Source organism: Nannospalax galili, unplaced genomic scaffold, assembly GCF_000622305.1.
Source record: "Nannospalax galili isolate Female #2095 unplaced genomic scaffold, S.galili_v1.0 scaffold577, whole genome shotgun sequence".
Lineage (NCBI taxonomy): Eukaryota > Metazoa > Chordata > Mammalia > Rodentia > Spalacidae > Nannospalax > Nannospalax galili.
This window is the reverse complement of record NW_008340387.1, coordinates 11,545-37,912: the sequence shown is the minus strand read 5'-3', so window position 1 is coordinate 37,912 and position 26,368 is coordinate 11,545. Positions and strand designations below refer to the sequence as shown.

Sequence of the window (26,368 nt, the reverse complement as noted above, 5' to 3'; positions counted from 1 at the left end):
CGCGCTGATTGGCTGGGCGGCCGGCGGCGGCGCGGAGTGGAGGGGCAGATTCGCTGGGTCAGGGCTGCAGAGGCGCCTGGCGCACCGGCGGGAGCGGAGCCGCTGCCCGCTCGGTCCGGACGCCGGACACCCGTCCTGCTCGGTGAGCGGCCCGGGACGCCGAAGGAGGGTCGGCGCGGAGCGCGGGACCGCCGCCACGGTCGCCATGTGCTCTCAGATCTGGTTCCTGACGGACCGGCGCATCCGCGAGGACTACCCGCAGGTGCAGATCCTGCGCGCCCTCCGGCAGCGCTGCTCCGAGCAGGACGTGCGCTTCCAGGCGGTGTTCATGGACCAGATTGCCGTCACTGTCGTCGGCGGCCACCTAGGTGAGCGAGCCCCCCCGGGGGGGCGGGGAGGGGCGCAGGGGTCCCCGAGGGCCGGCTAAGGGAGGCGCGCACCCCCTGCCAAATCTTCGCCTCCAACCTGCAGACAACTCTCCGGGTCCCACAGGCCGTCTGCTCTCCACCTGCAAGATCCCCCGGAGCATAGAGATAACCCCTCACCTTGATAGCTCCTTTGAAGCACCCACCAACTGCCCTGAGGCCAGGATTAGAGAATGGGATTTTTATTTACTTAATAGACTTCGTTTTGTGTGGTGCTCAAATTCACCTGAAGCCAAATTCACCTATCAAGGTGCAAACCCCAAATTTGTAAATTCTACTTGCATAGGTACCCTCCCAGTCTAGACAGGTAAGAAACCAACACTGAATTTGCAAAATTGCTCTTATGACAGATGTTTTGGAAACTTTTCCAGCGGTGTGTATGCATCACCAATCCCCTGGATAGAATATTATTCCCGGGCTAGAGAGATGGCTCAGCGGTTAAGAACATTGACTGCTCTGACAGAGGGGACCCAGGTTCGATTGCCAGCACCCAGAAGGCTGCTAAAAACCGTCCGTAACTCCAGTTCCAAGGGATCCGACGCCTTCTTCTGACCTTGCAGGGCCTTGCACGACACAGATGCACTCGTGCAGGCAATACACTCATACACATGTAACAATAATAATAATAATATTCCCGAACTGGGAACTTACATATGGAGGACAGCTAAGAAAGATTGGAATCACCTCTGGAGATAGTAACAGAAGAGAAACCTAGGAGGGGTTTTCTTTAACTCCTTCCTAATTCTAATTCCAGGAAAGTCAACATTTCACACCATTCTGACCTTACCACTTCACTGCTGGGTCCAAGAGATTGTTTTGGCTAAGACATGGTTATCGTCCCTGACTCTAACCTCAAAAGGTTAAGTATGTGTTCAGGCCGTCCTGTTATCCTAATACAAGCCGGTTTTGTATAAGTAGTGCATGTCTTAGGAACCCCCTCTCACCGGCTCCATAGCTGTGTCTCCAGCAATCTGGCCCGGGAGTATTCACTTAATTTCAGGGGGTCCAGGACTGAAGAGGGCTTAAGAGTAGTTTAGGATGCCTCTTGAGATATATTATTCCAGCCCTTCTCTGATTAAATAGGAATCCCTTCAGCAGGGGAAGGGACTCCAAATGTTGAGCAGGTTTTGAATATAAGTCCCTAAGTGAAAGTATCCGTTGTAGATTATTCGTCCATAAGTTTACCTAAACCCGTGTGCATTAGCAGATTGCACATACCTTTGGAGAAGTGCGCTTAAACATTAGGTGCCTTAAATTTAATCTAAAGTGGCGTCGTTTGAATGTAAAGAGTACTGTCTCTCAAGCCTTGATTTGCTAGAAACTCTCCCAATTGGTTAATGAAGAACTTGATTCCAGAACGGAAGAATCTGCTTCTCGGCTTTTCTGATGCTGTTAAGCATCTTAGCTTTGTTTTGAGTATGTCACTTTATCTTTGCATCTTGTTTCCTTGTTTCTCATTTACCAAATCACGAGTTGAGGTTCTCCAGGCTTGAAAAATTCCATGTTTCAGATCCACATTTAAATAGAAGGATTTATTAAATTTTGGTGATCTCTTTTAAGTAGTTAATATATACATTTTCCACTCCCAAGATGCACTTATTTTGCAGATTATAAAGATTTTTTTTGAGATATAGTAATCAGAATTTCATGTCACGTTCATCTTGTAAATCCATCATGAATTCTGCACGAGCTGGATATTGCTCTCTGTATCTAAAACTCCATTTTAAAGGATCAGATGTAGGAAAAGAGAAAATTAAGTCTTAGCACTTCAAAAAACATTTAAACACTATGCTGTTTTTTGTCAACTTGACAAAAACTAGGGTCACCTGGAAGGGAAAACCTTAGTTGAGAAATTACCTCCGGCAGAGTGGCCTGTGGGCATGTCTGTGGGGCATTTTCTTGATTGCTAATTGATGTAGGAGGGTCCAGCCCGCTGTGGTCCCTAGGCAGGTGGGCCTGGGCTGTGTAAGAAAGGTAGCTGAGCAAGCCAGTAAGCGGCCTTCCTCTGTGATCTCTGCTTCAGTTCCTGTCTTTGCTCCTGCCTTGGCTTTCCTCAGTGATGGACTGTACAAACGAAATAAACCCTTTCCTTCCCGAGTTGTTTTTGGCCATGTTGTTTATTCACAGCAACAGGAAAGCAAACTAGGACAACACTTTAGTGTTTTAAAATCGAATAGAACTTATTATTCACGAACCAGGAATTACTTCTTATTTGTTTTTTGTTTTCTGCTTTTTGTTTTTGATTTTGTTTTGAGACAGAGTCTCACTGTGCAGCCCTGGTTGGCCTGGAACTCGATGTGTAGATCAGGCTGGCCTCGAACTCACAGAGTTCTTTCTGTGCCTCTTGAGTATTGGGACCAAAGGCGTGCACCATGACGCCCAGAAAATATTTCTTTTTAACTGTGAGAAAGTCTATATAGTTGTATGCTTGTTGGGTGGAGAAATTGAAGACGCTTTTTTCTTTTGATACAGGATCTCCTTGTAGCCCCAGTTGGCCTGGGACTCACTATGTAGACCAGACTGACCTCTGTCTCACAGAGATCCGTCTGCCTCTGCCTTCCAAGAGTTGGTACTAAATGGGTGCACCACCACGCCTGGCTTAGGACAGGTATTTTTTTGGCACAGAGGAACACACTGCATATAGGAGACACTAAGTGAATGTTTTTGAATGAATAAAGATATATGAGATATTTCCAAGTTTCTTCTATAGTCAAACTAAGGAAACCCCTTGGTAATTTGCTGAGCCCAAGTATTTCTCTGAAAAAATTTCTAGAATTCACTTCTTAGAAGTATAGAAATGTAGAGTTGCCATGATATGCTAGTTCTCATTTGAGAAGCTTAAAATATGAGCTGGGAAAGGCTTTAAGATCAGGCATCCTTTTTTAAAAAATTTTTATTTTTATTTATTATGTATATGAGTATATTGCCTGCATGTATGTAAGTGTGCTCATGTCGCGATGCCTGGGGAGGTCAGAAGAAGGCATCGGATCCCCTGGAACTGGAGTTATGGATGGCTGTGATCTGCCATGGGGTGCTAGGAATCCAACCCAGGTCCTCTGCAAGAGCAGTTAATGCGCTTATCTCCTGAGCCATCTCTCCAGCCCCAAGAACAGTCATTTTGACCCCTTCATTTGGCAAAGAAAAACCCGAGGCTCAAAGAGATGAAGAGACTCTCTTAGTGCCATCCATCTAGTTAACAACAGAACCATAGTTCAAAACCTCATTTCCTAATACCCAGCCTACTGATATGAGTAAGTGTGCTTTAGGATGTCTGTAACCTGTAGTATCTTTCTCAGTTGAAAGAGGTGGGCTTGGACTACATTGAATTAAATTAAGACTATGCAGTAACTTTGCACAGTAACCATGTAGTTCAGGGCGTTAGGGAACCTGTACAAAGCCTTCATGCCTTCCCCCCCTTCCATTGCTTCTTTATATTTGGGGAGGGTATTGGCAGGCAATACCTCAGAAGCTTGGTTTATGCTCTTTCCTAAGTCTTCTCTGTGAGGCTAGTGGGAGCCCAAAGATGGGGATCACCATTTCAGGGGATATCTGGAATCAGGATTTAAACGAGAGGCTTAAAAGTTTTGAATGTAAAGATTGCAGTTATTTTAAACATGACTTTACATAGAAATTGAAAATACTATAAAATGCAAGGCATCATCATTATTATTTTAATCCAGTGAACTACCCTGACCAGCACAGCTTTGGGGGGGAGGCTCTTAGAAAAGGGCAATGGTCTTTGGGTGACTAGAACAATCCTATAGACAATATCCTCCTATAACACTCTGTGAGTCTAACATTATGAAAATCGTAACAATCTAACCATCTAATTTTCTTTTAGAATCTGCAGATTCTTCATTTAACAAATATTTATCAATTATTCTCAACCCTTAGGCATAAGTGGTAAATAAGACCAAATGCATATAAATAATAATAGTAGTAATAATAGTCATAGTAATATGACGTGTGTGTGTGTGTGTGTGTGTGTGTGTGTGTGTGTGGTTTGTGCTAGGTTCTTTTTACTTCTTAGCCCTCATAGATGTCAATAAAGGTCACTGCACATATCACACTAGCGGGGAGTTACAACCATACTCAGTATTCTGTCTGTCTCTTTACTTTGTGCATTGGTTGGTACTGGCTTCCCATGTTGCCCTGTGACTCCTGGACTTGCACCACAATCTATCTGAGATGCCCATCTGGTTCCTCCCATATGGTGGAACTTAATTCATTTCTCAAATCTATCACAAGTCACTCATCTTTTCTAAAGTCTTTCTTGAGCTCCCTACTCTGTCTCTTCCATGTGCTGCCAAATAACATTAGAATAGTGCTCATTGGATTTTATTCTGATTTGTTTACAAGATTTTATCCCTTGATCTGATTCTTCAAATATATATTCCATAACCAGTACACAGTAGGTCTTCAGTTAATGTTTGTTGGATGACTGAGTGAAGTTCTTAAAAGGCTAATCTGGAAGGCAGAGGCAGGTGGATCTCTGTGAGTTCAAGGCCAGCCCGGTCTATATAGGGAGTTCCAGGCCAGCTGGGGCTACAGGGAGACCCTGTCTCAAAAAGACCAAAAAGAAAAAAAAAAAGCATAATCTGGAGTAGATGAGACTTGTACTGTAAAGTACAAGAGGTTTTTTATTGTAGTTAGCTCCTGTGGAGATCACAATTGGACATATACAAGTTTTTGTAAGAGCCATTACTTGAGGACAGGTTTGCTAATGAGATTTAAGTTCTCTGACCACCCACAAGTCAGAATCATGAACTGACAAGGATAGTTTCAAATTCACAAATACTAAGACAGAGAAAGTGAGTCTGACCTGGGACAGGGTGCCGTGTTAGGTCTGCCTCTTAGGAGCAGAATGATTCAGCATTCCTTCTCTAACTTGAGAGCTCAAGCTTTGGAAGCCACATTTATTTATTTATGTGTTTATTTTTATACAGCACTGAGGATTGAACCTAGAGTCTCATACATGCTAAACAAGTGATCTTCTACTACGTTACATCTCCAGCCCCATAAAACAATTTCTATGTCTGGTTCTTTTTCACCTGTGATCCTGGGGGTTGAGTTCAGGGCTTTCTTTATGCTAGGCAAGCTCTCCTCCACTGAGTTGCATGCCAGCCTTTTATTTTCAATTTGAGACAGTCGGTCTTGCTGTGTTGCCAAGCAAGGCTGGCCTGGAATTCAAGATCCATTTAACCTGAACTACATGATATATATATTTGGTCTTTTTGAGACAGGGTCTCCCTGTAGCCCCAGTTGTCCTGGAACTCACTATGTAGACCAGGCTGGCCTTGAATTCACAGAGATCCATCTGCCTCTGCCTCCTGAGTGCTGGGATTAAAGGCGTGCGCCACCACACCTGGCTCCTATATAAATTTTTTTAAAAGGTAACTCGGGCTGGAGAGATGGCTCAGTGATTAAGAGCATTGACTGCTCTTGCAAAGGACCTGGGTTCAATTCCCAGCACCCACATGGTGGCTAAGAACTGTCCTTAACTCCAGTTCCAGGGGAATCCAACACCCTCTTCTGACCTCTGCAACATTGCATGACATGGGTGCACTTACACACATGCAGGCAAAACACATACATATAAAATAAAAATAAAATTTTTTAAAAAAGTAACTCAAAGTTTGTGTTAAGGAATGAGTAGGAATAATCTTGGCAGGCATGGTGGTGCATGCCTTTAATCTCAGCACTTGGGAGGCAGGCAGGCAGATCTCTGTGAGTTCAAGGCCAGCCTGGTCTACATAGTGAGTTCCAGGCCAGCTGAAGCTACAGGTTTCACTCTGGATGACAGTCTCTGGAGCAGGTAAGGGACAGTGAAAAAGCCCCCCAAATAAATAAATAAATAAATAAATAAATAAATAAATAAATAAGGAATAATCTTTATTTTTGTACCTCTATTAAGATTTTAATGTCTTTTTTTTTTTTTTGGTTTTTTTTAAACAGGGTCTCCCTGTAGCCCTAGCTGGCCTGAGGGCCTTTGTTTTGTAGACCAGTCTTTTTTTTGGTCTTTTTGAAACAGGGTCTCCCTGTAGCCCTAGCTGGCCTGAGGGCATTTGCTTTGTAGACCAGTCTGGCCTCCATCTCACATAGATCCCCTTGCCTTTGCCTCCTGGGTGCTGATATTAAAGACACATACCACCATGCCTGGCTAATATTTGTCTTTTTAAATATGTGTCTTTTAAATTTTTTGATTTATTTTTATTTTATGTGGGTGAGTGGTTTGCACGCAGGTATGTAAGTGCAGCCCATGTGTGCATGCCCTCAGAGGTCAGAAGAGGGCATCCAATTCCCTGAATTGGAGTTACGGGTCATTTTTAGCTGCCATGTGGGTGCAGGGAACCAAACCCAGATCTTCTGCAAGAATATTAAGTGCTCTTAACCACTGAGCCATCTCTCCAGCCCTCTTCACGACAATCCTATTTCTTCTTTCACCCATTTCATTCAACAGGTGTTACTGGGTACCCACTCCTTGCCAGGCAGTGTCCTGGAGATATATACTGGCAAGTAAGAAGACATGGTCTTCACCCTCATGGTTATGATTTAATCCATGCATTTATTCTGTCACTTAATGTCTGATGACTGCCTGCTGTATGCAAGGTATTGTTCTAAGTGCTAGGGTAAAAGAACCCAAAGTCATCACCTCTCCAGGATTACATTCTAGACTGTGGTAGAATATAAGTAAGGTTAGTAAGGTATATGGCATATCTGTGAAAAAAGCTTAAATGGGAAGAAATAGGAGGTGGAGAAGGGCTGCAGTCTTAGGGTGATTGGGGTGGTCCTCACCCAGACATGAATTCTAGTCAAGACCTGAGGGAGGTCGGGATGCATGCTGTTTAGCTGTGGAGAGCAGAGTGGTCCAGGCGGGGAGGGAGCAGCAAGGAGGTCAGGGTGGAAGATCAGAGGGAGGAAGGAGGCGGACATTAGAAGAGATGGCCACCCAGGGCCCTGGGTCAGTGGTGGATACTGGTTTCACTCTGGATCACAGTCTCTGGAGCAGGTGAGGGACAGTGAAAAGATGGGAATCCATGCGTGGCACTTCGAAGTGGGATCCACTGTAGAGCTTTGTGCAGAGGGGAAGGCAGTAAAGATAGAACATTTTAAGGATTTTATCATAAAGGGAAGGTGAAAAATAGGATGAAAACTCAAAAGGGACCCAAGGACAAGAGCTTTTCCTGAAGAGGAAGAAATAATGGCTTGTTTTTATGCTGGTATCAGGGACCAATAGAGAAGGAGAAACTGAATATTCTACCTCCATCAGGGAGTAGCTATGGGTAGAAAAGACAAGAGTACAGAGAGGGAACTCTGGGGACATGGCTCACAGGGCCACACAGGCAGTGTGCTGAGAACAAGCTGTGGGAATGAGGCAGAAGGACAGTCACCTGGGGTATGGCTGCAATTTGAGTGCGGCAATTGCTGGATTAGAATGATGTCTGGGAAGGGATGGAAAATGACTGGGTTCAGGCAGATTTGGAAGCCAGAATTATTGGATTTGTCCACTGGGTCAGATATTACAGTGTGTGGAAACCAAGTGAAGGAAGATATCAGAGATTTTGACCTGAGCAGCTGGGAGAGTAAAATCTGCCATTTACTCCCAGGGAAAGAATGAATTAGGAGTAGGCTTGGGCAAGTGTGTCCGTCTGAGATGCTCAGTAGACACCCAAGTGGGAATGTCAATTGGGAAATTTCAGGAAAGAACTAGAATTCAGGTAAAAGGCCTGGCTAGGAGATATCAAAGTACACATCTATCGACATCCATTGGGGGAAACTAGATAGGAAAGAAAAGGGTTCAAGGAGAAAGCTCTGGGCATTCCAGTAGGGTGAGGGGGAAGAGACAGAAGGGCGGAGTAGATGGAGGAAACCCAGGAGTGTGGTAGCCTGAGTAGTTCAAGAAGGAAGATGCGCTCAGACCACATCAGACATTGCTGGTAGATCAGGTTAAAAAAAAAAAAAAGAATGAAAATTGATTTAACAATGTGGATTTAGCATGAGCCACTCTAAAGGTACTTCCAGTGATGGGATAGAAAACAGTTAAGATGCATAGTTTTTAAGGATTTCATTGTAAAGGAAGGTGAAAATAGGATGAAAGATCAAAGGGGATTTAGGGATGAGAGGCTTTGCTTAAAGACAGACGAAATACTGATGCTCTTGAACGCTGGTGTCAGTGAGTCAATAGAGAGGGAGAAACCGAGACACCGGAGAGGAAACATAGCACCTTAAAGGGTAAAAGGGGTGATTAAAATCCATCACATACATCCAAGCATTACTCCAAGCTAGGAACAAGGATGGTTCAGCCATCATAAGAAGAAAGAAGGTACCCTATATTCTCAGGTATAGATAGAGGTAGATGTGATAGTGGGAGATTTTAGAGAAGTTAGGCAGGGGATGTAGCTCAGTTGGTAGAGTGCTTGCTTAGCATGTATGAAGTCCTGTGTTTGATTCCCAGTACCACCTGTAATCCTCGCCCTTAGGAGGTAGGGGCAGGAAGAGCAGAAGTTCAAGGTCATCCTTGGCTATATAGCAAGTTACAGGACAGCCTAGGAGGCATGAGACCTTGTCTCAAAGGAGAGAGGAGTCGGGGAGTTCTGTGATTACCTCGGAAGAGTGACAGTGAGGTAGAAGGAAGTAGTGAAGATTTGAGACAAGAAAGTATGAAATATGGTATGAAATAGACTAGGGAAGTATAATGATAGCCAGGCAGCATTAAAGATACCTTTGAGATTGGCAGGTCTCTATGTTTTTCTCTAGGTATGTTCTGTTGCAAAGGAACACATAAGAAGTAGAAGCCAGGCGTGGTGGCACACACCAGCCTGGTTTCCATAGTGAGTCCAGGCCAGCTGGGGTTACAGGGAGACTCTGTCTTAGAAAAAAAAAAGCAGATAAAAGTAGAGTCTCATTCTGACCAGATTTATCATGGTTTATCCCAACAAGCAGTGAGTTCAGGGACTAGAGGGCATTTGCAAGAATGTGACTATGGTACTTGACTATGGAGCTATGGAGTTTGAATAGGGCGAGAAGGCAAATGACGATAGAAAGTGGGTGAGAAAAGATGGAGGGTTCCATGCATCATACTTCCTGGTGGGGTCAGAGTATGGTTAGAGTTGGGGCCCTAAAAGAAGCAATCTGGAAAGATAGAAGATGCGGGTTGTAATTATGACAGTTGCACCGTTTAGAATGTAACTTGGAGGTGACTGAAATGAGATAGTGGACCTCATCCTTGGAGAAAAGGAGCTCCAGAAACTGAAAGACCTGGCCAGTGGGAGGGCCCTCCACAGGGACAGGATATCCCCAGTATTTATAACGTGGGAGTGAGTCAGGTGGTGAGGCTTCAAGAATAGTGGGGGATTGATTCTGGGTAATGTGTTATGTAGGCTGATGAGACAGTTGTTATAGTGTATGGAAGGGTGAGGGGAAAATGGTCTAGAAGCTGAAGTGAGGACCAGGGAGCACATCCATCACTACATCTAGGCCTAGCAGTCTGGGAGGAGGAGATGGGAAAACAGGATGTAGGAGGGCCATTGAGGGAAACAGTGTCACCAGGGAAAGATGGGATTCTATTAGACTCAGAAGAAAGAAGAAAAGGCTCACTGAGAAAAATTGGCAAGGGAATTTACAACCCATTGATTAGGTTCAAGAGGATATATAAGGAAGTCTGGAAGGTGGAACCAGAAAAGGCAATGTAAGGGCCAGGGGTGCAGCTCAATGGTAGAGTGCTTGCCTTGCATGTGTGAGGCCTAGGGTTTGATTCTTATCACTGGAGGACAAGAAGGAGGCAGTGTTAGAGTCATATGGAATCTGGAGTCCAGGGAGACAACGTGCCTCAGAGACCGGGATCTCAAGTGACTGATATGAACAGGAGTAAAGGACTGGATGAGACTTATTTCCTGGTTTCTAGAAAGATCATGTTGGTGAGGTGGTGGTACTGTTGGTGATATGGAAAGTGAGATAGGAAGGTTTGCCAAACTCCATTTTACTGAAGAGGAAACAGATCCAGACACTTCTGTGTCTTGCCAACCAAGTGTCAGAAAACAGTTCAATGGGGACTCTGATGGGAAGGCCAGGTCTTTATCCATTTTGCCTCCACCATCTCACATAGCTTCAATTTCTTGCAAAGCCTTTCTGAGTCTTTCCTTTCACCCTGAACATGGCACTTGTAAGACACTATGCCCTTGCCCTTGGGTCCTTTCCAGAACTGGACAGGCACATTTATTAGCTTCGCATCATTTTTCTGAGCCCAGACTCACTGGAGTCGGTATTTCCTATTTGAAATGGCTCTCAGTTCTCTCCACCAGGCAGGAGAGAACCACCCCAACTGCTCCCCTCTCCTTAACCATCATGCACTGCAACATTGGCCCTTTGGAACACTTGGCACATCTCCCCACCCCACCTCCACAAGACTGGTAGCTCTTCTTAAAGACCTTTGCTCTGCACAGGGCATCTAAGCCATTAATAACAGTTTTATGTTGTCTTCTTAAATTCCAGCTCTCACTCATATCTCTCAATCTCCTCTCCTTAAGATAACACCTGTTCCTTGGCTGTCTGGAGCTCTCCCATGTCCCTTTGCCCCTGTATTAGTCACTTTTCTTTTGCTGTGATAAAACGCTAACAAAAGTGCCAGGCATGGTGGCGCGTGCCTTTAATCCCAGCATTTGGGAGGCTGAGGCAGACAGATCTCTGTGAGTTCCAGGCCAGCTGGGGCTACAGGGAGACCCTGTCTCAAACCACCACCACCCCAAAACAAAACAAAAAAGCACTAACAAAAGCCAACTTGGGGGGCAAAGGATTTGATTTCATCTTAAAACTCCCAGGTCACGATATGATATCAAGAGAAATCAAGGCAGGAACCTGGGGCAGAAACTGGAGCAGAAACATGAAGGAATGCTACTTACTAGCTTGCTCACCTGGCCTGTGCTCAGCCTGCTTTCTTAAACACCTGCACAAGGGTGGCACCACCCACAGTGGGTTGGGCCCTCCCACATCACTCAACAATGAAGAAAATGCATCACAGCACGCCCACAGCCAATAGAGGGAATTCCTCAATTAAGGTTCCCTCTTCCCAGGTGTGTCAAGTTGACAACTGAAGCCATCCAGCATAGCCCTTACCATTTCACTGCACTGGGCTCCACTTCTGCCATCACTACCTGTACCTCTCTGTCTGATGGCCTGCCATGGTCCCAGGAGCCCATTCTGCGCTCAAATCATAGAGCAAATCACCCACCAGAAGGGCCAGAGAATTAAGGCCATTCTCCCAGGGCAGGCCTCAACCAAAGCCAAGTTGGTATACAAAAGTTCTAAGTTGCCAGGTGTATTTGTATAAACCTCTACAGCCCCGCCCCCAGAGGATGGCAACCCACTGTTAATTTACCACAGTCCCTTCCTGCCTTCTCTACGAGCATTAAAGCAAAATTTTACGTGTATGCATGTTCTGCCTGCATGTATATATGTATATATGTTGTGCAATGCCTGTGGAGGCCAGAAGAGGGTGTGGGGCTGAAAACCAAACCGAGGTCCTCTGCAGGAGCAGCCCGTGCTCTTAACTGCTGAGCCACCGCTCCAGCCTCACTGTGCTAATTTCTTGAAATTCCTACCTATTGGTCTACATGCACTTAAATTGTAGTCTCATGGTGTACTGGGCAAACCCAAACTGAGATCAACCCAAGTAGCTGATAAATATTTCCTGAATGAATATGAAACAATAGAAGGCTTAAGTCACGTCTCTAGCTTCCTCCATGAGGACTGTAAGTTCCTGGTGGGCAGAGACTGCCTGGCTCATCTTTGTATTCCTGCTTAATCATGTGTGTGACTCAAACTAGCAGTTCAATAAAGGCCACATTGAATTAAATGACCTCCAAAGAGCAGTTGGGAAGAGAAAGTGACCACGTAAGTAATTGTGGGTTTTAGTGAGGTGGCGGTGAGATTTCTTTGGGTGTCATTACAAAGAACCTTAAAAGGGTAAGAACAGTGGATGGTATCTACTTGGGAATCAAAATCACCACTTCCTAGAAGTGCGGGGGGGGGGGGTGGAGCAGAGAGAGAGAGGGAAAGCTGGAGAGGGACAGGAGCCAGCAATGGCACAGCTGCTCCTTAACACAGCAGAGCATCCGAAGGGTGACCCATGTAGATAGTTGATCCCCTTCTTAGCACCTTTCAGAGCTTCATTGCCCCAGGGTAGCTGCATGATCCTGCTAAATGCTATAGCCCTAAAAGGTGCTTGTGAGCACCTTGCTGGCGCTCATGCTGCGTGTCCCACTGCGTCCTTATTTCTGCTGCTTGCTTTGTGCATGAGGGCTTTGTGTCCCAGCATGCCTGGATCCAGGTTAGTGTCAAAGTTTCCTTTTGTGAAGCCAGGGGTGTTAGTGTGTGTGTACATAGTGAGTGACATGTGAACAGATTGGGAGGGTCGTAATCCCTGATCTATCAGTTTTGTATAAATGCCAGGTCTCTACAGTCAAATCTCTTCCCAGGGTCCATATTATAAGAGGCCTCTAAATGAGATAATTAATATGAAAGTTCTAAGGAAAGTGCCCAACACAGATTAGATACTCAGTTAAAAACATCAGCCAGAGTCACATCTGACTGACAGCACTTAAAAAAAATTTTTATGTGTATGAGTGTTTTGCCTACATATGTGTATATGTACCATGTGTGTGCCATGTGCCCATGGAAACCAGAAATGGGCATCACATCCTCTGCAACTGGAGTTACAGATGGTTGTGAGCCATCATGTGGGTGCCGAGAGCCAAACCGTGGGCCTCTGTAAGAGCAACAAGTGATCTTAACTGCTGAGCTGTCTCTCCAGTCTCCACGGGCACCTTTTATACCCAGGCTTCCTCTTCCCTCTCTTGGGGTGAGTGTTTGAGAATGGTTTCTATGTTTCGGAGCTCTACTTTAGAATAATGATTGCTTATCTCATACTAAAGCTATTGATCCATTATAAAGTACATTTATCTGCTATTGCACAGTTTAATTTGTCTAATTTATCCTACTATAAAGGCTGTAAAAATAGACTTGATTCTTTGGAGAAGGTATCTTACTCTTCTATCTTGGGTTTTGTTTGTTTTGTGGTTGTTTTGAGACTGGGGTTTGCCATGTAGTGCAGACTGGTCTCAAAGTTGTGATCCTCCTGCCTCAGCCTCTGGAATGCTGGGATTACAGGTGTGTACCACTACTTACAGCATTTGTACTTGATTTTAATACATTAAAATATTTCCAAATGAGGGGCTGGAGTGATGGCTCAGTGGTTAAGAGCACTGGCTGCTTTTGCAGAGATCAGGATTCAGTTCCCAGCACCCACATGGTGGTTAACAATCGTCTTTAACTCCAGTTCCAGAGGATCCAATGTTCTCTTCTGACATCCATGAGCATTGTGTGACATAGGTGCACTTAAATACATGCAGGCAGTATATTAATACACATTAAAAAATAAAAATATTAGGAAAAATATTTCCAAATGAGCCACGCATGGTGGCACAAGTCTTTAAACCCAACTAAGGCAGAGTCAGGTGGATCTCTTGAGATCAAGTTCAGCCTAGCCAGGGCTACAGAGAGATTCTGTCTGGGACAAAAACTTCCAGATGAAACTAGCGAGTTCAAGAAGAAATCAGGCAGGGCACAGTCAAAGTAGATCATTCTTTTTAGAGAAAAGATGGACAAATTCTCTTTCAATTTCAAGAAGTTGAGTTCTGTTAGCCTGGCCATTGAACTAACCTGTTTGGGCTCTAATCTTTCCAATCCGCTATCTTACTGACTTCTTTCAAGACAGAATGCTCATTTTAGTTTAGTTTTTTAAAGCTGTTTGAGGCTAATCATAATTAAATCTTGAGCCCAATCCACATGTCTGACTGATGGTGAATAGCCCAAAGCTGCTCAGCTCCTTCCCCATCTTCCCAAGTTAAAGTGATGCCCAGACATGTGAAATCCCTTGTTATCTGAGGGCCAGTGCAGCTCACTGGCTGCTGAGAACTTTCCTTCCATTCATGCAGCCAAGCAGAGCCCGGTCCTCCTCCTGTCCTGCATCGGGTCTTCATGCCAAGGGCTTGAAGCCTCCAGATCTCAGTGCAACTCTTAAGGATCCTGGGAAAGGGGATGCATTCAGCAAGCTCTGTCCTGAATTAGGCTTATGGGCAATAACTACCTGATTAAAGGTCTCAGACTTTGCAGGCAGGTTTACCAAGAGCCAGCCCCAAATCCAAATTGTTCTTGGCCACATGTGACTCCCGCTTCCACTGAAGCCACTGTGAAGAGTAGTCTCTTTACCAGAAGTCACGTTCTAGAAATGTGATGGTGAAGGCGAAGAGAGTGAACTGAGGGTGAGTGGAACGGCCTGGAACAAGAGTATCAGAACTTTCAGCAGACAAAGATCCCTCAGTATTCACTGGTGATCGTTCCAGAGTCTTCCATGTACCCTGCACACATCCTCCTGTACTTTAGAACACCTCCAGACCACTGAGAATACTCAATGCAATGGAAATACTATGTAAATAGTTGTGGGTTCTTTGGATTTGGGGTGGGGGCTTCGAATTTAATCCTGGGCCTTTTTTATGCTTGACAAGTGCTCTACCACTGAACTATACCTCCATCTCTGAAAATAGCCATTATACTATATTCACATTGTTTAGAGAATAATGTCAAGAGAAAAAAATCTACCTATTCAGTATAGATGCGAATTAATTTTTCGAGTACTTTCTATCTGCAGTTGGCTGGATCTATGGACGTGGAACCTATGGATATAGAGGGCTGGCGTAACCCTAACCCTAACATGTCCCTCTGCACAGAGCTGGGCGGCAGCAGTCAGCACCAGACCTGCCTTACTGTTTGGTAGAGCCTTTTCGGCTCCACTTTAATCCGTTCCATTCTTCATTGTTTAAAGGCTTCATTTGGAATGAGCCAGGCCCAAAGATTTACCTTTGGAGAAGAGATGAAGTCCTGGTAAGATTCTCAGGTGTCCGTGGCTCTGCTTGCTGAGGCTGAGTTTTCTTTGTGCACCTTGTGGTTGGTATTTTCAGAAACACACTGAATTCTTTTCTTCCATGTGGAAGTCTGTTTGTCCGTGGGCTCATGCTGGGATTTGGAAGCCTGATGTTTTTGTTGCTTCTTGCTTTTCTGTTGCCAAGCTGTTCTACTCATTGGGTGGTAAAAATCTCCATAAGTTGCTCTCCTTGCTTAGTGGAATGTCCGTGTAATGACAGTGTCAGTGCCTTGCATATGTGTAGTGTTTCGTTGGTTTTCGGAGCGTTTTTGCATCTATTACCTCATTGTGTAAGGCTGACCCAGGCATTCGATGTTTAATCACTGTTTTGACCAACATGGGTAATTTTTCTTTTGTCTTCCAGTTTTCCCGTTCCCCACTCTCCCGTTATTTTCTTCAATGACTGAAGGGCAAGGGATTTTTTTAAACTCTGGGAAAGCAATACTGTTTTCTAATGGCAAAGTGAAGGCAACGTGGCTGCTCTTTATAAATCAGCCCTGAGACTCATGTTCCACTTCCTGGGTTTATAGCACCTTAACTGCACATGCTTACCCACACATTTTTTTTTTTTAGCAATATCAGTTAAACATCTAGAGTGGAACTAATATGTAAGTTAGATCCATATAATCCTTTTGTGAGTAGGTTGCTTTTTGTTTGTCTGGTTTGAGTTTTATGCTTTAGAGATACATTTTTCTTTCTCAACTTAGAGCTTTGGTACTGTAAATTTATCACTGTTATCATTGCTGTGTGGCCCAAGCAGGCTATGAGCTCTTTATTGTCCTGTCTCAAGCTCCTGAGATTACAGGTGTATGCCACCTCACTCACTTTAGGAGATAACACTCCTCCCATGTGTGAGCCAGCTTAGTAGATGACCTTGAACTCGGGCCTTTACACAGGTACACGAGCACTCTACCACTGAGCCACACCACCATCCTATTCCCTGATGGAAAAATTGTAATTTCATTTCTGTTCTCTCAGAATTATATTATAGTGCAGTCCATAACTTTGGAAATACAAGGTGCTTTAAGTTAAAGCCTGGAAGGTGGTTGTTTTAAAGGTTTTCTTTCCTTTTTCTTCTTTCTTTCTTTGGTTTTTTTTTTTTTGGTGTTTTTTGTTTGTTTGTTTGTTTTTGTCTTTTTGGCCTGGAACTTGCCATGTAGACCAGGCTGGACTTGAACTCACAGAGCTCTGCCTGCCTCTGCCTCCTGAGTGCTAGGATTATAAGTGTGCGCCACCATGCCCTGCTTTAAAATTTTTCTTTAGAGTATTTGGGAAACTCCTTTGACAGACCCAGGAACTCCTTGAACTCATTTCTCACTGCCCCAGGCATCCCATATCCAGTCTCCCTCATTCCATCCCCAGGTATTGGGTGTACCCTAGATGCTGGGAGTGTCTAGAGTTAGCTAATCCACAGAGTATCAGGGTTCAGAGGCGCCAAGCAGGTTGCATGGGCTCCCCACATTCCCTCTGTACCATCTTTGAGTGGCCAGTGAGCCTCAGCCACTCCATTCTAAGGAAGTGGAAGACTCAGATAGTGGAGCCACGTCTGTCTGCCTGCTGCTTCTATTCAACAAACAGCAAATGCCTACCGTGTACCAAGCACTGTTCTAGGGACTGAAGTCATCACAGAATTCACAGTCAGAATCATCTTATGGCTAGCTCTACCTCTTGGATCACTGAAGGAAAACCAAAGAGTTCTGCACAGAAGTCATTCAGTAAATAAAAAGCATAAAGAAGAGCTGGTTATAGGATCACGTGCCTGTAATCCTGTCACCCCAGAGGCTGAGGTAGGAGGATTGCTATGAGGTCAAGGCCACCTGGGCTATATGGTGAATGCCAGGCAAGCCAGGCTACATAGCAAGATCCTGTCTCAAGTAGAATAAAATAAAATATCAAGAGTGAATTACCTATAATTTATCACTCACTGTTAAAATGCATATTTCTTCTAGCCTTTTCCAACCTGCATCTGTTTACATACTTGCGATCAAAATACATAATTTATAATTTTGATTCCTGAGGTGTTTTGGGGAACAGTGCTGGAATTTTTTTCTCTGTCAAATGAGATCAGACTACAGTGGGGGTAGAACCCAGGTCTTGCAAGCACTCTAGATAGTATCCCTTGAATTCTGTTTCTCTATCTAACATTGCCATTTGAATATTTAAGATGTATGTTCAGAAAGGCCAGTTAGCTGGATGTGGTATCACACAGGCCTATAGACTCAGCACTTGTAAAAACATGGGGCAAGAGGATCTTGAGTTTGAGGCTAGCCTGGCCTATGTAGTGAGACCATATTTCAAAAGAAAAAAAGAACATTTAGGTGGTTACATAACATTCCAGTCAGATCTTCTTGAGGTTAAGTCATGGAAGAGTGAGGCTGGGGTTCCAGAGTGGGCAGCGCTGCCTTGTTGAAACCTTCAGCCTCCTGAGCCACTGCTCTTGGAGCATCACCAGTCCCTCAAGGAAGGAGGGTCAGGCTGCATCCCTGCCGTTGATTCTTCTAACCTGCATTATCTTGATGCTCTGCTTTCTTGTTCTTCCTCTCCATTCCTTGTGTCATAATCATGCTCGGCCCATATGCTGGAGGACTGGTGCCTTCTCGTGACGTGTACCAGGATGTCCATGCGGCTGCTTTGAGGCTCTCTTCCTGCTAGATGCAGTCTTGAGAAGTCTTGGAAGCAGTTCTTCAGGTGGCCTAAGCGCTGAGAAGCTCAGAGCTCACTGTGGCCCTTGCTTGCAGGCCTGCAGCTGAACCAGAAGGCCCTCACCACCTTCCCGGATGTCGTGGTTGTGCGAGTGTCCACACCTTCCGTGCAGTCTGACAGCGACATCACCGTCCTAAGGCACCTAGAGAAGCTGGGCTGCCGCTTGGTCAACCGCCCACAGAGCATCTTAAACTGCATCAACAAGTTCTGGACATTCCAAGAGCTGGCTGGACATGGGGTACCCATGCCAGATACCTTCTCCTATGGTGAGTATCCTGGAAATACAGTTGAGAATTTCTTTTTTTTTTTTTTTTTTTTTTTTTTTTTTTTAAAGGGGGGTCCCCTTTACCCCCAGCTTGGCTGGAACTCACTATGTAGACCAGGCTGGCCTTGAACGCAGAGAGATCTCCTGCCTCTGCCTCCCAAGTGCTGGGACTACAGGCGTGTGCCACCATGCCCCAGTGAGAATTTCTTTTAAGCCACTGGTGCCTCTCCCTCTCTCTCTCCCTCTCTCTCTCCCTCTCTCTCTCCCTCTCTCCCTCCCTCCCCCCTCTCTCTCCCCTCTCTCTCCCTCCCTCCCTCCCTCCCTCTCAGTTGTCTCTTGTGTGAGTCTGTTCATCTTAGGAGACTCAACATGTGTCTTTATGCTGACCAACCCCTCTGCCTGCAATGTCTTTGTTGCCGTCTGTAAGGCATTCACTAAACATGCATTGGCTGCCATAAGAGGCTTTGCATTATAGTAGGAAGAGTTTTACCCTGAGGGCATTCCCACCTCATCTGAGGCAGAAGACAGCAAGTATATGAAGTATATAGGCAACTTCAGTGCAGTGTGGTCAGTGTTCCTGAGTGATACAGAAGTACCTAGGAGAGCTCCTGCTGTGGTTAGAAGACATCAAGGACCACTTCCTTAAAGGGATAACAGTAAGCTAAAAGAAGGGCTGGCTGAGTAGGGAGCGAAATAAGAGTAAAGAGAACGTGATTAACTGTCAGTTAGTTGCCAGTAGTTGAAGGAGGTTAAGTGTGTGAGCTCCTGAGAGAGTTATGAATGAGACTGGACAGATAAGAGGGTGCTGCATACAGCATGTCAAGGAGATGGAGCTAGCCAGAGACTGACAGGTGTTGTGGTTAGGGAGTGGCTGTCAGAGTCACCTTGTAGATCACATGGCTACTGTATGGCGAGTGAGTGACACGGGGTAAGTAGTGGTAGACTTCTTCAATGAGTGAGCAACGATGGCATGCACTAAGAGTAAGAGTGAAGGCTGGTGAGCAGATTCAGGAATTACAGAAGCAACAGAAATACAGGGCAGGATGTCTGACCACCTCTCGGAGAGGAATCACAGTGACTGACTTGTGGTATGGATCACCAGGTATGAACACAAACATGAGCTGAAGCAGCAGCACAGGAGGGAGAAACAGATTGGTGATCAGGGTGAGTGGCTGTAGCAGAGATGATTCTGGTGTAGACGAGGTCTATTTGAGGTGTTTGTAGTATGTGCACGTGACAATGCTTGTAGGTTGCAAGAAATGAATCTGGAGCTCCTGAAAGAAGACTGGGGAAGAGGGTGTGGGAGGCTTATTACGTTGAGTGAAGTCACAGGAATAAGAGGCAAGTCAGTGAAACCATGCAGAATAAAGTAGAGGGCTGGAGGTTCATGAGGAGGGGTTCATGCCTGTTTTATGCTTTGTATATGTTGCCACAATGAAAAGATAAAGTTGAGCTGGGTGTGGTGATACATACCTGTGAAACTGACACGTGGGAGGCAGAGGCAAGAGGATCACGAGCCCGAGGCTGACATGGGCTATATAGTGAGACCATCTCAAAAACAAGCAATACACAAAAAATAAATATGTTTTTAAACCTTTTTTCTTTTTACAGCATTATGTGGCTCCTGGAGGACAAGCAGCATGGGCAGTCAGGTACATGTTGAATTTAGCAACAGAAAGTATGATGGAGGCAGCTTTAGTTCAGTGATGGGGAGAGAAGCCATGTTGTGAGGGGTGAATAGCTGAAGGCCAAGTTGTGTACCCCATGACTTCCAAGTAGCCTGATGGTGGGCTGCAGAGTTGTGCTTGAGAGGTGATGTTTACGATGGCAGAGAACTGAGCATTTTCGGAAATAGAAACATTGAAAAAGAATGGTTTAGCCAGGCGTGGTGGTGCTCACCTTTAATCCCAGCACTTGGGAGGGAGGCAGAGGCAGGCGGATCTCGGTGAGTTCAAGGCCAGCTTGGTCTACATAGTGAGTTCCAGGCCAGCTGGGGCTACAGGGAGACCCTATCTCAAAAAGACCAAAAAAAAAAGAAAGAAAGAAAGAAAGAAAGAAAGAAAGAAAGAAAGAAAGAAAGAAAGAAAGAAAGAAAGAAAGAAAGAAGAAAGAAAGGAAGGAAAGGAATGGCTTAATAGTATAGACCATCAAGGGGGTGACAGAGTCCAGGCTGTAGATGGAGCACAAGTGTCTCGCTGCACTAAGAGGATGACCAGAAAGAAATTCAGTTCATCAGTTGAATGTTAGGAAGTTGGGAGCCCCTCTCTTATAAAATATCATCTTCCTGAAGATGCTCTCATCGCCTACATTTCTTCCTTATTATTCCAAATCAAATCCTTTGCATTTTTGTGAATACTAACAGCGTGTATTGTTAGTATTATAAAATATGTTGCCTTGCAAAACTTGATGAACTAGGATACCATAGTGGGCAAGAATACTGGCTTGCCCCAAATGCCCATGACCCAATCCTTGGGACTAGTGAGTGTGATAGATGCCATAGCAAAATGAGATTGAGGTGGTGGATGGTGCCATGATGGTGGCGCACATCTATAATCCCAGCACATGGGAAGCTGAGGCAGGGGGATTCCAAGTTGGAAGCCAGCCTGGACTATGTGTCTCAAAATACAAGATCAAACAAATACAAAAAGGTTGCAGATAAAGTTAAGTTTGCTAATTAGATGACTTGAAAATAGGGGTCTTGCTAATCTTGAATTATCAAGGTAGGCTGAAGGTAGTAAGTATCTTTAAAAGACCGAAGCAGAAGATAGTCAGAGGGAGATGCAATTGTGGAAGGATAGAGTGAGGAGGTGCAAGGAGGGCTTTGCCATTGCTGACTTTCAGGATGGAAGAGCCAGGCAGGTGTAGAGCCTCTCAGAGCTGGAAAACTTAAGGAAACAGATTCTCTCCTGGGAATGTAGCTTGTTGGTCCCTTGATTCTAGCTCTAGCGGAGGGAGACCCTTGTCAGACTTAGAACTATAAGACTGTAAGACGATAGATTTATGTTATTTAAGTTGCCAAGTTGTCTATTTATTTACAGCAACAAGCTAATGCTTCAACTAATGAACCTGTAAGACACATCTGTCCAGGACAGTTTTGACCCCCTAACCACCCTGGTGTGTGCCACAGATCCCACATCGAGCCTCATCCTTCAGACCCTCATCTGGAGCTGTGCTTTCCTGAAATCACCTCACTCAGTGTTTTCCCCTTCATAAGCCCTTAACTGAGGAGAAGTGCGATGACGGCTGCCTGACCTCCCTGACAGCACAGAGAAGGGTTAGTTGGTATCCTTACAGCAAACAAGGTTGTCTTGCCAAACACCAGGCACAGGAACCAAAAAGCATGCTCACTGGGTGCCATTGAATAGAGAGCAAATGTCATCCCCATGGACATGGTGGTAATGTTCACAACATTAGTCCTACGTTTTCAAGGAGAGATTATGTTCAATGTTAAGGAAGCCAATGAAGTGTGTAAGATAATCTGCAAAGATTTTCCTGAGCAATACTATTTTTTTTAATTAAAAGTAAAGGATGTTAAGCAGCCAGTTCAGGCTTTGAGTGGGACCAGTCTCCAGGCTCGGTTCCTTTCGGTGATTGTTTTCTTTTGCTCTATGACAAACTGCTGAAATCATGGCACTATAGCATAATATTCATTGATTAACTCAGTTTCTGTGGGTCAGAAGTGTCCAGCCCCAGCATAACTGGTTTTCCATTCAGGATCTCGCCAGGCTGATATTAAAGGGCCAGCTGGGCCTGTGGTCCCATCTGAGGTTTGGGGATTTCTTGTAAACTGACTGGTTGATGACTGACATGAATTTCCTTGCAGTTGTAGATCCAAGGTCCCTACATCCTTGCTGGCTATCAATAGGGGACCAATCTCGGTCCTGGAAGCTGCTTGCTGTTCCTTGCCACATGGTCCTTTCCATAACAACATGACACTTTGCTCCTTTAAGGCCAACAGAAGAGTCTCTGATGCTTCCCTTTCCTTCCTTCCTTCCTTCCTTCCTTCCTTCCTTCCTTCCTTCCTTCCTTCCTCCCTTCCTCCCTTCCTCCCTTCCTCCCTTCCTCCCTTCCTCCCTTCCTCCCTTCACACAGGGTCTCCCTGTAGCCACAGCTGGCTTGGAACTCAGTATGTAAACCAGTATGGCCTTGAACTCACAGAGATCCACCTGCCTTTGCCTCCCAAGTGCTGGAAAAAAGGTGTGTGCCACAAGAGTGTGCCGTGCTTCCCTTTCTTTTAAAGGCTTGCCTGACTAGGTCAGGCCCACCAAAGATCATCACCCTCCCTCCTTCCCCCTTTGATGGACTCAAAATCAACAAATTATTAATATAGTCACAAGAATGATATCCCATCATATTCACTGGCCCTTCTCTCAAGAGAGGGGATTCCCTAAGGAACGGTCACCTGGAGGGGTGGGATTCCATCCTAGAATTCTGCTCCCTCAGCCACTGTGGACATACCAGCTGTGGCATGCTGTGAGGATTACAACAGCTGCAGCAGATGTGATCTTTCCATGCATAAAGAGACCTGCTGATGGGGTACCCTTCTCTCTTCCCACCTTATACAGGGTGGGATGCCTGTCTGCTGCTGTTGGATGGGTCTGAATTGATTTCATCAACTGACCTCTGCCTATCACCAGCACGTTACTGACTCTTGCTTTTTCTTGGCAGGTGGGCATGAAGACTTTTCAAAAATGATCGATGAAGCAGAGCCCCTGGGCTACCCAGTTGTGGTGAAGAGCACTCGGGGCCACCGGGGTCAGTGGTTCTGCTGAACTTTCTGGGTACTCAGCCCAGGAGGCTGTGTGCTACGGCACATCAGTTCTGCCTGGGGAACTCACAGCGTGTTCTGTCTTCTCTGCTCAGTCTCCACTGTCCTTTTGTCAGGCCCTCATCTCACCTTGGACTATTGCAACAGACCCTCCTCACACCACCACCCCATCCCACCCCACCCCTGCCCGTCCCACCCCACCCCGGTCCCTGTGCAGGTTAGATTCTCACATCCATGGCCAGCACATCTGCTCTTTCTTTGGAACGGTTTCTCTGAAGCAGATCTCTTCTTACCCTCTCGCTGTACAACCCTCCCAAGTCCCCATGTTGCCCATTGAGGCCAAGTTTCTTACAGTGGCACCAAGCCTGTGAGGACAGCTTCTACCTTCCTTTCAGCCTCCTTGGAGCATGTGACCCCCCCACAATCCATTCCAGACGCTGCTCACTCACAAGTAGGCCACACACTTTCCTCTCCATAACCATTTGCTGTCCTACTTTGCTGGAGTGCTGTCTCCTCTGCTCTGCTCATCATTTAAGGCCAGCTTCCAGCGTCATTTCTTCTTTCCATACCCCCATCGCCCTCCCTTTCTTCCAGACAAAATTAGTTGTGCTTCCCCTTTTTGTTTCTGTAGCATTTCACTCTTGCTTCTGACACATTGCTACATTTTCTGACAGTTTTAGGTTTAAGTGCTTATTCCCTTTATTAGATTGAGCTGCTCAGGGGTGGGGACCAGGTCCTGAGCATCTGTCTCTATAAGGCCCCTTACAGTGCTCAGTGCCGAGTAGAGACTTGGCAGGGGTATTGGCAGAATAGACTAGTCCTCCTGTGGTGGTTGAATAAGTACCTCATTATGCAACCCAAATGGCATAGCACAGAGGCTTGGGGCATCTGGAGCAAGGTGGGATAACCTCCACAGATATGTATTGACAGCTGCTGTGATATAGGAACTGATGTAGACGTGAATTAGACCCAACCCCTGCTCTCAGGCAGCTCACACATTACACATTACAGGTTGTTGCATTATAGGATAAGCAAACAGACATGTCCATGGTCCCCTTGGGCCTGAAGGATGGAGTAGCTCACTCAGTCTTTTTGATTTCTGCTTTGAAATCTGAGCCATTCTAATCCATTGAAACGCACGCACACGCACACACACACACACACACACACACACACGTAGACTCTCTCTCCAATGGACACTAACTGCCCCCTTAACTACATACCTCCAATCCCCTGCCACTTGGACTTCAAATCACTTACCTCCTTTTTTTTTCAGTCCTGTTGGGCTTCTGGGGTCCAGTCATTTCAGGAATAATTGAACACTGGTTATGTGGTTTTTTTTTTTTTTTCAGTACTAGAGGTTGAATCCATGGTCTCATGATTGCTAGTAAGTACTCTACCATGCACATGCATGTGCAGAGCCCACAGGAAGGTGTTAGTCCTCCTCTATCACACTCCACCACATTGCTTTGAGACAGCGTCTCTCCCTAATCTTGTAACTTGAGTTTTTCAGCTAGGCTAGTAGCCAGAAAGCCCCAGCAATCCTCCTGTGTCCACCCCGACTCATTTAAAGCTGGGATCACAGGTTTGCACAGGATGCCCAGCTTGTTATGTAGGTGCTGGGATTCAAACTCAGGTCCTCATGCTTGCATAGCAAACACTCTTCTGGGCTGAGTCACTTCTCTAGCCTTCCCCCACTCCTTTTTATTAAAACTCCAGAGGAATTCCACTCCCCTTGTGATGGTGACAGGAAACCTAGGAAAGCCATCTCTGTTCCATTTTTGCTCAGATCATGCATGTTGATGTCAGATTTGCAGAACAAACCTATTAGAAACCCTGCTAAGATCGGATCACAGAGATGCAAATGGATATCAGGTGCTGGAAGATTACAAGAGTGTATATTGGTGATTCTAACAGAAAATAAAGAATTTAGAATCAAGACAGAATGCTTTCCCAGAGGGCAATAGAAATATGAGCCATTCTCTACAGAGGATGGCAAATACTAAATTTCTTCTGCTTAAAAGGAAGAAGTGAGGGTCTGGGGAGATGGCTTGCTTGGTAAACTCCCAGTGACATCAGCCTGAGGACCTCAGTTTGGCGCCCCAGCACCCATATAAAAATCTGGGTATGGTAGCGCGTGCCTATAATTCTAGCACTGGAGAAGTGAAGACAGGAGGATCCCTGGATCTAGCTGGCCAGGTGGTCTTGCCCAATTGGTGAGCTTCAGGTCCCACTGAGACACCCTGTGTTTTGAAATAACATGCAGGGGCTCAGGGAGATGGTGGAAATGGCTCATAAAGCACTTCCTATGCCAACATGAGGATCTGAGTTAGAATACCTAGCACTCGGGAATGAATGTACATGTCTGTAACCCCAGCATTGAGGGGGGCGGTGAAGAGAGACAAGGATCTGAGAGCTCGCCGGCCAGCCAGTCTAGCCAGAACAATAAGCTTCTAGTTCAGTGGGAGATCCTGTCTTAAGGACTACCTTAAGTGGAGTGTAATAGAGGAGGACACCAGCATCCTCCTTTGGCCTCCACGTGTGTGCCATGTATGCATACACCCTCACACTCGCATGCATGCACTGCACACACATCTAACACATATATACAAATAAGGTGGAGAGCAACAGAGGAAGGCATCCAACAGTGATCTCTGGCCTCCACATGCACATGCACACATACCATGAACACATAAACACTTACCACACATATCCACAAAAATAGAGAAATAAAAGGTGAAAGGTGGCAGTGGCTCCCTCCTATGAGCTCCCATAGGCCTTTGCCATGGCAGCAGCATAGAACAGGTCCTGTATTTCTACATTGTACTTATCATTTTTGGCTCTCTCCATCCACACTTGGGATTCCTCTAAACTATGTTCAATTAATAATGTTCTGTAAACACTGATGGATGTCTGCCCTGTGTACCAAGCCCAGTGCAAAGTTTGGGGGGGGGATTAAAAAAAAGAGCTAGACATGAGCCCAGACTAATTGGCACCCTTGAGGTGGTAGGAGGCACTAATTAGCCACTTTCAAACTTATTGAGAGCTTTGGGATCTTGTTTTGGCCCCTTATCTGAGTTTCTGGAATACATTATTTCATTTTGAAAAAAGAACTTGTAATCTTAGCACTTTGGGAAGCTAAGCTAGGAGGATCCCGAGTATAATTGAAGGACAGCTTGGGAGATTGTGTGTGTGTGTGTGTGTGTGTGTGTGTGTGTGTGTGTGGAGAG

At 45.4% G+C, this 26,368-nt stretch overlaps 1 protein-coding gene across 1 annotated transcript in view; it reads left to right on the top strand.

The window, feature by feature from the left end:
- Positions 1-86: 86 nt before the first annotated feature.
- Rimkla (ribosomal modification protein rimK like family member A) overlaps positions 87-26,368 on the top strand; it is a 29,342-nt gene continuing 3,060 nt past the window's right edge. The window contains exons 1-3 of the mRNA XM_008835411.2: positions 87-368; positions 18,141-18,371; positions 23,039-23,125. Of these exons, the coding sequence (XP_008833633.2) occupies positions 206-368; positions 18,141-18,371; positions 23,039-23,125 (481 nt within the window). The 5' untranslated portion in view covers positions 87-205. The remainder of the gene's footprint in view (positions 369-18,140; positions 18,372-23,038; positions 23,126-26,368) is intronic.